At 48.6% G+C, this 15,518-nt stretch overlaps 1 protein-coding gene across 1 annotated transcript in view; it reads right to left on the bottom strand.

Moving 5' to 3' along the window:
• Positions 1–1,625: 1,625 nt before the first annotated feature.
• Positions 1,626–15,518, bottom strand: part of RNF212 (ring finger protein 212) — a 34,886-nt gene continuing 20,993 nt past the window's right edge. The window contains exons 9-11 of the mRNA XM_044225705.1: positions 14,241–14,304; positions 2,926–2,998; positions 1,626–2,148 (exon numbers count right to left, since the gene is read on the bottom strand). Of these exons, the coding sequence (XP_044081640.1) occupies positions 1,965–2,148; positions 2,926–2,998; positions 14,241–14,304 (321 nt within the window). The 3' untranslated portion in view covers positions 1,626–1,964. The remainder of the gene's footprint in view (positions 2,149–2,925; positions 2,999–14,240; positions 14,305–15,518) is intronic.

The raw sequence follows: 15,518 nt of genomic DNA, 5'->3' as shown, positions 1-15,518 counted from the left end.
CTTCCTGCCACTCTGTCTGCCTGTGCTCGCTCTTGCTCCTCTCTCTCTGACAAATAAATAAATAAAATCTTTAAAAAAAAAAAAAAAGACGAGAGCTTGGTCTAGAGAAGGGCCTGAGGCCCAGCTGGCACTTTCAGATGTGCTGCTTTCTGGGCACATTACAAACACTGGTGCCCGACGGCCTCCTTGGGGGGCTGTGTGATAGACCCCCCACCCCCGCCCTGCAGCACAATCTGGTTGACATCCCCCAAGTCCAAGTGGACCTGCGTAGCAGCTGGCGAGGGGGCAAAGCGAGCCTTGGGGTCTAAGCTGCCCAGCCTGCTCATCTTGGTGACTTTCTTTGGCAGGGCCACTTGGAGCAGCCCCAGCCCGAGCCCCAGAGCAGGGGACCTGCTGGGCCTCACCCATCCCGGGCCGAAAGCAGACGGCTTGGTGAGCGCTCCGAGCTCACGCCTGGCACTGTGGGCCAGGGCTATCGTCTGTCTGGAGTGCTGCTGCCTGGATGTCCCACACAGATCACACTGGAGCAGCAGATGTGCTGAGAGGCTGGTAAACAGCCTGGGACATCATAGCATCGGCCCCAGCAGACACATCGGCGGCGCCTCCCCGGCCATGAGGAAACTCATTGTGGAGAGTGACAGCCCCGAAGATGTGAGCAGCTAAACCCAAAGTGCAGCTCTGGCTCTGGGTCATGCGGGGAGCTGTGCCAGGAGCGTGAGGGCCTGGCAGGTGAGCAGGCGACATGTGGCCCCAGCGGCCCTGCGGTAGGGAGCTCTGGGCCGTCTTCAAGCCAGGCTCCCGGCAGGACCAGGGCAGTCAGATCTCCCTGGCCTTCCCAACAGTGGCCCAGGCTTGGACCCCGGCAGACTGGTGCTGTGTGGCATGCAGAGCAGAACCCCGGGGAGTGGGAGCTGGGATACCGGTGCCTTGTGACTGGCCATCGTCTCACGCTGGAAACCACCATGCACACGTTATAGAACATTTGCAAAGAAGGATACTTGCCAAGACTGGGGATTCTAGAACACTGGAACTTTTCTGGAAGCGCCCCTGCCATGTGACGTAGGGACTGTACCTGCCAGCCAGATGTGCAAGCCACCAGGGGCCTTAAGCCCTCCGGAAGACCGCTGTGTGGTGTGGCCTGGCCAGGGTGTCACCTGACAAGTCACCTGCCCATGCCTCACACTCTCCAGGTGCAGAAAGGAGTCCCTCTCCTCTCTGCCTTGTTCTACGCCTGCCCACCCTGTGAGCCCGGCCCTCGAGAAGGAACACAGACCAAGCTCTTGGACAAGTCTTAGGTTCTTGACATATAAGGGATCATGATTAGCCCTAGAAGCCTTTTTCCCGCCCCGTGCGGTCTTGGCTAGTTGCCCTCCTCAGCCGAGGACTAGCATCTCACTGACCTGGCAGGAGGCAGGCCCAAAGTTCATCTCCAGAAACCAGTCATTGCCGAACACAGCATCACCTGTGAGCCATGGACACCCAGGTGACAGAGGCTGTCTGGACTGTGTGGCCATTCCCCGCGGGGGCCCGTGTGCAGGTCTGGCTCTGCCTAGCCCCCAAGTCTTCCTGCAATAAGCCAGCATGGGTATCATGCTCTGCTTCAACACTGATGTTTTCAGGAACTTTGAAGGTAATAATAAGAGCCAAGCTTCAAACACGTCACATTTCTGGACAATCAGAAAAGTACTTTATTCAACTGTATGACGTTATTCCATCAAGTATGGACGAATGTTTCACTGCGTCACGTTCTACTGGTAGCCCGAGAGCTCCAGGTTGACGGCCTGATGCAGGACCTCGTTCCCCTTTTGAGGGGACCCTGCGGAGCATGGGAGCCAAGAGCCGAGGAGCACACACGTGCCAGCCCCTCTCACCAAAGTGCAGAAGCGCGGTTCTCAGGGACAGTCAACCGTCAGGTCCACTCCTCCCACATGTATGTAGACACCCTCCACACACACGTCTCCTTTTCAATGCAGGGAGCACTTGCCTACTCGCTGCCTCTGCAGCAGAGCAGAGATGCTGATGGGCGGCCTGGGTGCCGGTGTCTGGGAGCCTCCGAGGCTGGGTGAGCCCCCTCTTGCTGTTCGGCCGGGGGCCCGGGGTGCCGCTGGCTGGGACAGCGCCCTGCAGGGGACAGGCAGCCACGGGACCCTAGGAGTCAATTCAACAGACCCACGTTGGGAGAAGGTTTATGCCCACAGCCAGCCCCTCCTCTGTGCCAGTGTCCCCAGTGGGGGGTGGGGGTCTGATGGCCTCTGGAATCAGGGTGGAGGGCACACAGATGCAGCTCCGCATGGGCCGGGGAAGATGCGCGCACCATAGCTGGGCTATCGCAGAGGACAAAATGTGTGCCCGCCATTAAAGAGCTTAGGTGGGGGGGGCAGGAATCCCCTGCCTTCAGGGACCACCTGCCCTGGATGGATGAGACAGAGAGCCTGGATAGAGAACCCTGTGGGGGTTCCAAAAGGCAGCAGAGAACGGGGACCCTCAGGGTCAGAAATGAAGAGTTAAGGGAGTAGTGGTCCTATCAGGTTGGCACACGGCAGCCAAGTCCAGCTCTGCCTGCTGTAGTCAGAGTTTTAGTGGGACAGCCGTGTCTGTCTGTCTACCTCTCCGACCTTGTCTGTACAGCTGAGAGCCCTCACTACCTGCCCTTTACAGAAATATTTGCCGACCCTAGTCCAGTCCATTCCTGGGATAAGATACCTCGTAGCTGTGAAGTGGCTCTTTAGGAGTTTTCAGTAACAGTGTAACTGCCTAAGTTACATTTTAGTTTCAAAAAAGCAAAACGTGATGTCGTCTAATCTTACTCAGAACATGGACAAATGGGTTGAAAAGGCAATCTGCTAAAGGTTCGTGGCATTATCTGTGGGGAGCAGGCAGTCCCATGCCTCCTGCCTGGGCGTCTGTGGAGCAGCAAGACATTACCTGAGAGCCTGTGACACGCTGCTGTGACTGGGCGTCAGGCCGAGGAGCTGAGGGCCGTGGCTGGAGATGCTGCCTGTAGAGGATGGGGTTAAAAGGTGAAGGCATGAGACTCCGGGAAGGCAGACACATAGCACCCGGTTGTCCCCCACCACATCCCCAACGTCCTGCTCTCCATGCCCTTCCGGAAGGGGCAGGGTGTCCCCAGCATGGGAGCGTCCGGGGCTTTGTCCCCATGCTACACAGCAGCCCAGGGGACATTGAGGCCACAGAAACCGGGGTGGGACCACTCAGCCCCCAAAACCTCCAACTGACACCGCGCTCTGGGCTGCAGGTCTGGTGCAGGGGGACACTCCGTCAGCGTGTGCAAACCTGCGCTCTGCCCTACACTCTATCTTGGTTCCTGTTACTCTGAGAACCACTGGGAGGAAAAGCACCTCTAGAAGCTTCCAGCTCTGAGGAGCGTTTCAGTGCCAGGACTAGCTCGTCCCCACCCACACTGTGAGATATTTACACTCCTGAATTTCTGCTGACATCCTCCCCGCTAATAAGAAGCTTCCTCTAAAGATGTAAACAGCCCCTGGCATGTGTTAGTCATAGCAGAGAGCAAATGTGAAGACTACTCTTGCTTAACACCCGAACTCTTTGTGCCCAAATTTTGGAGAATTTTAACAGGAGAATGGCAGGGAAAGAAAGGACAGCATTTAGGGTGTCCATGTGTCCTTTCGTGATCAGAGAACTTGGGTCAGAGAAAGGCAGTGTCCTTCTTAGGGCTGCACAGAACCAAGTGGCCAACGTGGGTCATCTCTGTGCCACTGGGTTGTGAGGACTGTGGGAGGACATGGCTTCCTGGTGGCTCCCAGCAGACCAGAGTCAGCAGGAGACCCGCAGAAGCTCTGCAGAATCACTGAGAGTCAAGGAGAAAACCTGTCTCACGTGCTTTATTTCCTGTATGTTGTGATAGCTTGACACTGTGGGGCCTTGCTTTTCCTGGAGAGATGACCCCTCCCGGGGCTAGCTGGCTTTCAGAGTAATGATGTGTCTGAAAGCCTGCCTTTGACATGACCACCCAGAGCCTGTGCTCTGAATCACCCCCCACCTTTTACTTTCCACCCTAATCGCCCAAGGCCAACATAACACACGGGGCAGCTGCTACCCCTCCCCACCAAACTGCTCATACGACCCTAACTAACCAATCCCACACCTGGTCAGGCCCACTGCCTGCTACTCCTTCCCGTGAAGACCATGCCTGCACCCCGGACCCAGGGATCCCACATGGGGCTCCATGGGGCGCACCTGCCTCCCACGTCTAGAAAACCGGAAATGAAGCTTCCTCTTGCCTGGCAGCCCCTCCTGGTCTGCCAGCCACATGTCCAATGCAATAAATGCCAGTACATTCTAACACGGGTTGGAGCCACAACAGTGATGGTGGGTTACCTGCCCAACATCACAGTCAGTTGAAAGGGTGTCTTATTTACTCTTTTTGGTAATTTGTGGAGAGAATGGTTGTCAGCAGAGATGAGGAAGCAGGCGCCCCCAGAGGTCAACTCACAGGGGTCATGAGGGCTGAATCCAGCACGATGGGCGCCCCACACACAGCCCAGGAGGACCACGTGACATGGCGGGGTCTGAGGAACAGAAAACCGTCCCAGGCCACATGGGGACTCAGAAGCAAGGCAGGACCGGGCGTTCAGGTGCTGAGGTGTCCCCCCTGTGTCAGCCCAGCTAAGAACAGGTGGTCTGACCAATGCTGTACCATCAATGGGATGCCAGCATGTTAAGGTCTATAATGCCCATTCAGGGAAGCAATGCACTTTAGAAAGATTTCCACTGAAAAATGAAAAACCTTGCTATTTAGAGAGGGCACATTTCATTAACCAGAGCATGGAAAGACTCATCCCTCTGTGATGTCAGACAGACAGGGGCATTCCTGTAGGGAGAAACATGCAGCAAAAGCAGGCAGTGGGGTTAGGGTTGGGGATGGGGAGGAGCCCCAGGCCGTGGTGAAAGGAGGGCCTGTGCTCCAGGGAAAGGACACCTGCACCCCTGCACAGCTCCCTCACTCATTCCAAGTGCTTGTCAAGAAGAGGTCCAGGATGCCCAGGAGCTGAGACCAACCTCACGATAGCGAAGGTGAACCCGGACAGAGGTGTGGATCAGCAGTGCAGAAAGCCCACCCGTGTCACACAGCATGTTCATGTGCTCCCATGGGGCCCTGGTGAGTCGGCAGGATGCTGCAGCCCAGAGTTGAGCTGGGGCTGGAGGTGAGCACCAGGGAGAGGCTATGCCATCTGACCCTGACGGTGGACAGCACTCACATGTGGAGTGAGTGCCCATGGAGTGAGGTGGGGATAGCCGAGAGCTGAGGGTGTGGAGCGGGCTCCCAGCACAACACCTCTGCACAAGAGACAAGACAGTCTTGAATAACATAGATAAGGCTGGAGGGCTCCCTGCACAGAGAAAATCTGCAGAAGAAAAGCAACTCCTCACACACAGAAAAAAGGCACGGCATGACTGTGAGCTGACTCCTCACTAGAAATGAAGGAGTGTGACGCAGTGGGAAGCCTCCACAGGGCTAGAAATGGTGGGGCAGTAACTCTATGTTCAGCAAAGTAACCCTTCAAGATGTAGACAAAATGAAGACACTCAGAGGTGGACAAAGACTGAGAATCCACTGCCAGCTGATCTGCCCTACAACAAAATGGTGCTTCAGGCTGAAATGAAGTTAAGAGCCAACAGTAACTTGAATCCATGGGAAGAAAGGAGGAACCCTGGAAATGGTAAAAATGCAGTACAAGTAAAGGATGTGTTATGTGACTTTGTTTTCCCTTATGATCTTTAAGTGATGTTTAAAAGAATTAATTAGGAGAATACTGTGTCACTGGGTTTGTAATGTTATGAATGCCGTATGTGTTATTATGTATTATATACAGCATATGTAGTTATACATAAACAGGTTATCATGAAGCAGGGGATGAATTGTAAGGGAGCAGTGAATTTCACCAGAGTTGAGTCAGTATTCACTTAAAGTAGATTATGATAGGGTGCACAGTGTAATTCCCAGGCAATCACGGAGAAAAGAACAGAACAGGTTGCTAAAATATCAAGAGGAATTAAACGTGTGTTAGTGGGCTCAGCTGTCATAACACAACACTACAAGCTGGGGCTTAACAGTAGACATTTATTGTTCATAGTCATGGGGGCTGGCTGGGAGTTTAGGAAGGGCCTCTTCCTAGCTCATTGATGGCCATCTTCACTCTGTGCTCATGTGACCTCTTGGTCCATATGCATGGAGAGTGAGTTCTCTGGTATACCCTCTTTTTGTTGCTGTATGGTTTTGTTGACACAAATACAATGTGCCTTTTTTACCCTTGTGTCTCTTATAAGGACACTAAACTTATCAGATCAGGGTCCCACCCTATGATTTTTTTTTAAAGATTTTATTTATTTATTTGACAGAGAAAGATCACAAGTAGGCAGAGAGGCAGGCAGAGAGAGAGAGAGGAGGAGGAAGCAGGCTCCCTGCTGAGCAGAGAGCCCAATGCGGGATTCGATCCCAGGACCCTGAGATCATGGCCTGAGCCGAAGGCAGCGGCTTAACCCACTGAGCCACCTAGGCGCCCCCCTATGATTTCATTTACCTCCTAAAGGCTCTGTCTCCAAATAGTCATGTGGGTGGCTAGAGTGTCAACATATCAATTTTATGGGGATATAATTCAATTTGTAGCAAAATGGTACACTAAAAATATTTAATGCAAAAAAAGGCAGTTAAGGAGATAAAAACAAGTAACAAAATGGGAGACATATTTCCAAATATGCTGATAACTGTATTAACCATCAATGGACCAAACACTCCAGTGAAAACACAGGCAGTATAAGAATGGATCAGGCAACAAGAAAAGCAACATCTGATACTGTCTGCAGGATATATGCTTTTGATTCAGACAAAAATGGGTTGAAAATAAAAAAGAATGGGAAAAACTATGCCTTGCAGACTGTGACCAACTTAAAAATTAAATAAACAGAATTCCACCATCAAAAGCAATTACTGAGGAATAAGTTTATCAACAAAGGTAAGATGTATACACTGAGAACCACAGATGATCCCTGGATAAATTAGAGATTTAGGAAGTGGAGAAACATCCATGCTGATGGACTCAAACGCTGAAAGCTGTTAAGATACCAGTTCTCGGGACGCCTGGGTGGCTCAGTTGGTTAAGCAGCTGCCTTCGGCTCGGGTCATGATCCCAGCGTCTTGGGATAGAGTCCCATATCAGGCTCCTTGCTCCGCAGGGAGCCTGCTTCTCCCTCTGACTCTGCCTTCCACTCTGTCTGCCTGTGCTCACTCTCCCTTGCGCTCTCTCTCTCTCTGACAAATAAATAAATAAATAAAATCTTTAAAAAAAAAAAAATATACCAGTTCTCTCCGAAACTGATGTGCAGGTGCAACACAGTTCCCATTAAAATCCCAGTAGGCTTTTTTGGGGCAGAATTTGACAAAGGATCTTAAGATTTATGTAAAATCACAAAGGTTAGAACAATCAAAATCATTTTGATAAATTAAGAACAAAGTCAGAGGGCTAACACTGATTTCAAAATGTACAGTGAAGCAAAAATAAGGTAGTATTTTTCAAAATTTCATTTAAGTAGTCTCTACATCCAATGTGTGGCTAAAACTCACAACCCCAAGATCAAGAGTTGCACGCTCCACCAAATGAGCCAACCAGTACCCCTAAGATGGTATTTTGATCAGTAAAAAAGAATACAAAGCCGAGAAGAAAACTCTGGCAGCTATGACCAATTGATTCAGTTTTGGACTGTTTATCATATGTAGAATTACAACTGAATTTTGTATATGTATCTTGCATCCTGTAACTTTGCCAACCTTGTTTGATTCATACTAGTATTCTTTTTTTTAAAGATTATTTATTTATTTATTTGTCATAGAGAGAGAAGTGAGAGCAAGCACAGGCAGACAGAATGGCAGGCAGAGGCAGAGGGAGAAGGAGGCTCCCTGCCAAGCAAGGAGCCCAATGTGGGACTCGATCCCAGGACGCTGGGATCATGACCTGAGCCGAAGGCAGCCACTTAACCAACTGAGCCACCCAGGCGTCCCTGATTCATACTAGTATTCTTAAAGATCCCTTATGATTTTCTGCACACAAGGGTATACCGTCTATGATAAGGACACTACACTCATTCTCACCCAATCTATGTGCCTTTCACGTCCTTCTCTGGCCTCTCTGCACTGCCTGGAGCCCCCAGTGGTTGTGGACTGGAGCAGGGCTCTGGACAATGGGTGCCCTACTGTGCACCAGGGGTGTGCTTCCTCTCAACAGTACCCTGTCAGCTGTGGGTTTTCTATAGATGCCCTTTACCTGGTGAGCAAGTTGCCTTCTTGAGAGTTCCTACCATGAATGATTACAGAATTTTCTCAAATTATCTTTTGAAAATATCTAATTAAGTCTTTTTTTTCTACTAATATGGCTAACTAATTGATCTTCAGATGTCAAATAACCTTGAATTACTGGGATAAACCCCACTTGGTGATGGTGTACAATCCTTTTCCCCGTCACTAGATTTGATTGCCTCACATACTTTTAAAGAATTTTGCATCCATATTCATAAGAAATACTGCTATTTTTCTTGTGTTGTCTTTGGCTTTAAGATATTGCTGACTTTGTAAAATGAACTGGAAAGTGTTCAGTCCTCTATTTTCTGAACTTATGTAGGATTATTATAAGTTCATTAAATATTTCATAAAATTCAGCCATGAAGCTATTGGGAAAGGGGTTTTCCTTGTGGAAAGATATTAAAATTATTAATTCTCACATGATAGAGGTCTATCCAGTGTTACTATTTCTTCTTGAGGTAGTTTTGATAATGTCTTTATAGGAATTTATCCATTTCGTTAAGTCATCTACTTTGTTGGCATAGAGTTGTTCATAATATTTTCTTATAATTCTTCTAATATCTATAGGGTATGTAGTGATGTCCCCCCTTTCATTCCTGATACTGGCAATTTGTGCTTTCTTGACACTCTAGGTAAAAGTTTACCAATTTTGCTAATTTTTTTCATAAGACACACTAGGTTGCACTGAGTTTTCTATTTTATAGATTTCTAGTATATTTTGTTGCAGCTTCTTAAGGTTCGGAGCTCACTGGTTTCAGATCTCCTTTCTTTCTAACATAAGCATTTATTTATTTATTTATTATTATTATTTTTTAAAATAATTTTTTATTTTTTAAGATAAACATGTATTTTTTATCCCCAGGGGTACAGGTCTGTGAATCGCCAGGTTTACACACTTCACAGCACTCACCATAGCACATACCCTCCCCGATGTCCATAACCCCACCCCCTTTCTCCCCACCCCTCTCCCCCCAGCAACCCTCAGTTTGTTTTGTGAGATTAAGAGTCACTTATGGTTTGTCTCCCTCCCAATCCCATCTTGTTTCATTTATTCTTCTCCTACCCCCTTAACCCCCTATGTTGCAGCTCCACTTTCTCATATCAGGGAGATCATATGATAGTTGTCTTTCTCCGCTTGATTTATTTCGCTAAGCATGATACCCTCTAATTCCATCCATGTCGTTGCAAATGGCAAGATTTCATTTCTTTTGATGGCTGCATAGTATTCCATTGTGTATATATACCACATCTTCTTTATCCATTCATCTGTTGATGGACATCTAGGTTCTTTCCATAGTTTGGCTATTGTAGACATTGCTGCTATAAACATTCGGGTGCATGTGCCCCTTTGGATCACTACATTTGTATCTTTAGGGTAAATACCCAGTAGTGCAATTGCTGGGTCATAGGGTAGTTCTATTTTCAACATTTTGAGGAACCTCCATGTTGTTTTCCAGAGTGGTTGCACCAGCTTGCATTCCCACCAACAGTGTAGGAGGATTCCCCTTTCTCCGCATCCTCGCCAGCATCTGTCATTTCCTGACTTGTTAATTTTAGCCATTCTGACTGGTGTGAGGTGGAATCTCATTGTGGTTTTGATTTGTATTTCCCTGATGCCGAGTGATACTAACATAAGCAATTAAAAGTAAACATTTCCCTCTAAGCATTGCTATACCTGCATCTCAAAATTTTTGGTTTGTTGTATTTTCTTTCATTCAATTCAAGATATTTTGATGTTACTGGTGATTTTTTCCTTGACCCATTAGTACTTAACAGTTGTATTAATTTCCAAATATTTGTTTTATTCTGATTTTTTTTTCGGTTGCTGACTTTCAATTTAATTCCACTGTCACCTGCAAATACCCTTTGTGTGATTATAATCCCTTTAAATATGTCAGGACTTGTTTTATATCCTGGTACATGGTATACTCTAGACAGTGTTCCATTTGCACTGGAAAGCAATGTATGTGGTGCGTTTACTGGATGGGGTCCACATCTGTCAGGTAAGTCAGTGGGGTTAACAGTGTTGTTCAAGCTATTGGAGTGGGTTATTGAAATATCTGAATCATAATTGTTCAGTTAACCATTTCCTTTTTTATTTTTGTAAGTTTTGGCATCAAAAATTTGAGGCCTTCCATTTTTGGTGTCTATGGTGATAATGATTATGTTTTCCTGGTGTACTGTCCTTTTTTATCGCCATGAAATGCCCCTCTTTGTCTCTAATAATATTTATCTTAAGACTGATTCTGGAGGACTGGGTGGCTCAATCCATTAAGTGTCTGCCTTCAGCTCAGGTCATGATGCCAGCATCCTGGGATAGAGCTCCCTTGCTCAGTGGGAAGCCTGCTTCTCCCTCTGCTTATGCTCTCTCCCTCTCTCTCTCAAATAATCTTTAAAAAACAAAACCAAACCAAAACCCTGATTCTGTCTGATGTGCAAATCGCCTCTCTATCCCTACCGGTTATTGTTTGCTTAATAGATCTTTATAACTTTCCTATTTGTATCCTTGAATCTAAAGTGCGTCTTCTGTAGGGGTATCTCTTGCACCAGTCTGACCATTTCTGCTCTTCTTTTGGCAGGTGTTGAGAGCATTCACATTTGATGTGATCATGGGGTGGCGGGGGGAGGGTTAGATCTGTGTGGGCTACTTGCTGTCTTCTTGTTGCTTTTACATCTTTCCTTGTGTAGCTGTTCTATCAACCTTTGAAAAGTATATTAAGATCTCTAAGATGGAATCGTCTACCTCTTCTTTCCATTTTGTCAGCTCTTGCCTCACAGATCTGTTATTGCATGTGTTTACAACATAACTGTGTCTTCCTGATAGGGTGACCCTGTGTCACCGAGATGTTCCTCCTTCTCTTCTCCAGAAACAACCTTCATCCAAAACTATTTTGTCCAACACTCACACTGTGGCTCCAGCTTGTCTGGTTCCCTTCTGCATGGTGTGGTTCCCTCCCTGTACCTTGAGCCTATTTGCGCGGCTGGATTGAAGTGTGTCTCTTGCAGACAGCATATGGCTGCATCTTCTTCCTCCAGTCTGACAACCTCCGCCTTCTGATTGAGGAGGTTTAGTCCTAGTCATATTGAAGATTGAAGGTAAGCACTGATAGGATCTGATTTACACCTATTTTGCTGTTTGTCTATAGCCCTCATGTGCCTTTTTTTCTTCTAGTCTGCCTTTATTGGCTTCTTTTTTGGTAAACAAATGCTTTTTAATGTAATATTTTAATTTCTCTTGATTTTAAAAAACTACTTTTGGACTCATGTTCATGTTTACTTTAAACAAGTCAGCATTCCGACTTAATTCTGCTGAGCTGTGTCACCTCTGCTCCAACATGGCCCCACTCCCCACTCCTACATGCATACTGCCCTATGTGTTATGTCTGTTTATTATGACCCGATGAGTGTTACCCTTGTTGCTTCCACAATCTTAGGTTTTGTAAAGTAAGTGAGAGCATGAGACCCGGTTCCCTCCAGTGGGTTAGATATTAGATACTGTCCGTGTGTCTGCAGCTCAATGCCTTCTGTTTGGATTTCTTGTAGGGCAGGTCTGCTAGCAACAATTATGTTTTTGTTACTCTGTGATATGTTTATTTTGTCTTAACCTTTGAAGGAGAATTCTCTTAGATATAGAATTCTTGGCTGAGCCAGGCTTGGGGGAGGGGAACGGTCTTTTAGAATTCAAGGCCTATCATCCTTAAAACTGTTGAAGACAGGAAAGAAGGAAAGTGAGCAAGACATAAGCGGCTGTACGATGAAATGCAGGGTATCCTCCCAGGGTACTTGGAGCCTAGAGCAAAGAAGGCTGCTCAGTGCCTATGGGCATAGCCATGCCGATGCTGAGCTGCCCGCAGGCTGTGCTGGGCACCCTCGTCCCTGGAAGGGGGCTGGGTGCCATGTCAGCCTCATGCTCTCAGTGGCTCAGACACACTGGCCATAAAGGGTAGGGAGCTAATGGGGCATAATGTTGGGGGATCCAGCTGAAAGGAACATGGGCATTTTTTATATTGTTCTTACCATTTTTCTGGGTGTTATTTCTGAAGTATTTTCAAAATGAATTATAAAAAAATCAAGCCGGGACCCTTATCTTACAATGTATCTCAAAACATAGTCCAAAGAACTTGGAAAAAGGTAAAATTGAGAACTAGAAGAAAATGGTATGGCTATGGGAAAAAAATCTGTCCAAACACAGAAATCTGTGAAGCAGAAAAAACCATAACCACAGATTTGATACATAAAAATGTTAAGCATCAGGGTGCCTGGGTGGCTCAGTGGGTTAAGCCTCTGCCTTATGCTCAAGTCATGATCTCAGGGTCCTGGGATCAGGCCCCCCATTGGGCTCTCTGCTCAGCAGGAAGCCTGCTTCCCCCTCTCTCTCTACCTTCCTCTCTGCCTACTTGTGATCTCTGTCTGTCAAATAAATAAATAAAATCTTGAAAAAAAATATTAAGCATCTAAAATTTAAAAAAATCAGATAGACAATTAAATAGCAAACTGGATAAAAAAAATCATTATCCTTCATCCTGAGGATTTCATATATGTGAAGGACAAATGAAAAACAGGCAATTCAGACAACAGATGACTAAAATGAAGACACTCAAGATCACAGTCACAGGAATGAGGACACGTCCCTTCCAGAGTGGCAGAAGGGACAGTGGGATGCACAGGGTAGGATGCGCACAGGCCCATCATCCTGTCACTTCTCCATTCTGATCAACACATCTGAAAAGCATCAAGGGGGTGTCCGTGTTCCCTTGTGGAAATGTGTGCAGGGAGAGAACGCAGTGAGGACCAGCGTTATGGCACAGCTCAGACACACTGTGGATAGTGAGGGCAAGAGCCCCCTGGGGGAGGGGGGGCGCAATGCAGGCTGAGGAAGCAGCCAGGCCGGGCAGCCGCCTATAAGAGGAGCCCCACATCACACACTCCAGAAATGGCATCCCAGGATGCTGAGCAGGACTATAGAGGAAGTATCACAAGTTCTCACCAGCGTGTGGCAGGGAGGTCCACCCATGGGAATAAACCGGCTATACTGGGGGCCTCCATCCCCGGGGGGGGGGGGCTGCATCCGTGAGCTCAGTTCTCTCCCAGCCAGCACAATGGGCTTGAAGTGGGCAGCATGGGAGCAGCAGGCAAGGAATGGGGACAAGAGGCTGCGAGCAGGCTGAACAGCCATGTTGAGGGGCCGCCCAGCCAGTGGGAACAGTGTCCCCCGTGGAAATGGCAGAGCCACACCCGGGAGGTGCACCCCAGCATCCCCCAGAACAGGTGCTGTAGGCCCCCCACTCCCACTCAACTGTGATGAGTCTGCACACACCATGTCTCTCAGTCCTACTCTGAGGCCACTTCTAGAATGTCCCCTTCAGCGCAAAGCGAAGGTGATGCAGAGCAGAGAACTGGGGTCAAGGGCGAGCAAGCTCAGTGTCAAGTTGCAAATGTCCGCCCCACGGGCCTGAGCTCACTGGGGCCTGGTGAAGAGGTGGGAGCAACGGCAGAGGGGCTAAGCCAGAGGCCCACCCAGACCCCCGCAGGGAGGGGTCCAAGCCTGTTGGTGGCATAGGCATTCATCTCCCAAACCCATCAGCCACTCCAACAAACCCCGAGACAAACCTGGAGAGGAAACCATTTTGTTCCAGGCCCAGAGGAGGTGCACCATCACCAAAGCATGGTCTGTCCTTGGCAGACTTGGAGGGGTTGGTCTCTGGACTTGCCCACCATGCCCAGGTCCCGTAGTGGGCCCAGCAGCCACACCATTTTGGGGAATAGGTCACTCCCACGCTGACATTATTGAAGGACATCATTGACATGGGTGGATTCTGACGGGTTTGATCGAGTGCTCCTTTCCAGGGACCATGGCTTGGTCTGCATGCTGACCTGGGGTGTGCATGCCAGGATCCCCACTTACCCATGCGTCCATGCTGAGGTGGGCTGATCAGAGAGATTCTTGCTGGGCCAACTGCCACTTCAGGCTAAGTATGTAAAAAGAAAACAAATCAGTTTCCGGTGCTGCCATTTCTGAGGGAGATTCTCTGTATTTTCTAAGGACATACTGCTTAGTCTCCATCCACTGAGCAAGCTCCTGGGCTGGCTCCTGGGCTGGACATGGGCCCTATACCACTGCATCCTGTGGCCCCAGGGAGCCCACCGCTGCCAGCACGTGGAGAGTCCACTAAGTGCTTTGATGGATTTTTTTGAAAGAGAAAAATCAAGTCCTTGACTGACATCTGAAGTTTTAAGATTTTATTTATTTTGAGAGAGAGAGAGAGAGAACACACACAAGCCAGGTTGGGGACAGGAGAGAATCTCAAGCAGGCTCCCTGCTGGGAGCAGAGCCCAACACGGACTTGATCCCACGACCCTGAGATCATGGCCTAAGCCAATACCAAGTCGGACACTTAACCAACTGAGCCCCCCAGGAGCCCCTGATACCATAAATTTTAAAATCCTGATTAAATCCTATTTTGTGGGTGCCTGGGTGGCTCAGTAGGTTAAGCCACTGCCTTCAGCTCAGGTCATGATCTCAGGGTCCTGGGATCGAGTCCCACATTTGGCTCTCTGCTCAGCAGGGGGCCTGCTTCCCTTCCTCTCTGCTTGCCTCTCTGCCTACTTGTGATCTCTGTCAAATAAATAAATAAAATCTTTTTAAAAATTTCCTCATTTTGTGCATATAATTCTGTCACCTTGAAATCTAAATGCCAAAGGGATAAAGTGTTATCAGTCGTAGGGAACCCTGCTCTGGCCACGCACCTGTCATGTTCCCCTGGGGATGGTCTCCTCCCCGATTCCCTGAGGGAATAACTCCTTGGTGCAGGTGAGAGTGATGGGGGAGCCCTCTTCCAACCAGAGATGCTGCAAGGATGGGGGCCAAAAGCAGCCCAGTCCCCACTGTTCTGTCCCTAAACTTGTCCATCACCCCTCAGGGCCCTGATGGTGGCCCATCTTCCCAGCCTCCACCCCTGGCACATCTACCCAAGTGGTCCTTTATTCCACAATCTGGCAGCCATTCCTGGAAGCTGCGCTCTAGGGCACCCCCCCATGACCCCACCACCTGGCTCATACCCGCCAGCCAGACTCAACCCTAGAGGGACCGGCTGCATCGGGTGGAGGCATTGCAAACAGTACTGCCCTGCCTGGAGAGCCGGCTCTCCACAGCCACGGACAGTGTGCTCACACCCACAACAGA

The sequence above is a fragment of the Neovison vison genome, chromosome 11, assembly GCF_020171115.1.
Source record: "Neovison vison isolate M4711 chromosome 11, ASM_NN_V1, whole genome shotgun sequence".
In the NCBI taxonomy this organism is placed as follows: Eukaryota; Metazoa; Chordata; class Mammalia; order Carnivora; family Mustelidae; genus Neogale; species Neogale vison.
The sequence above is the reverse complement of the archived record's forward strand: the minus strand, read 5'-3'. Positions and strand labels throughout refer to the sequence as shown.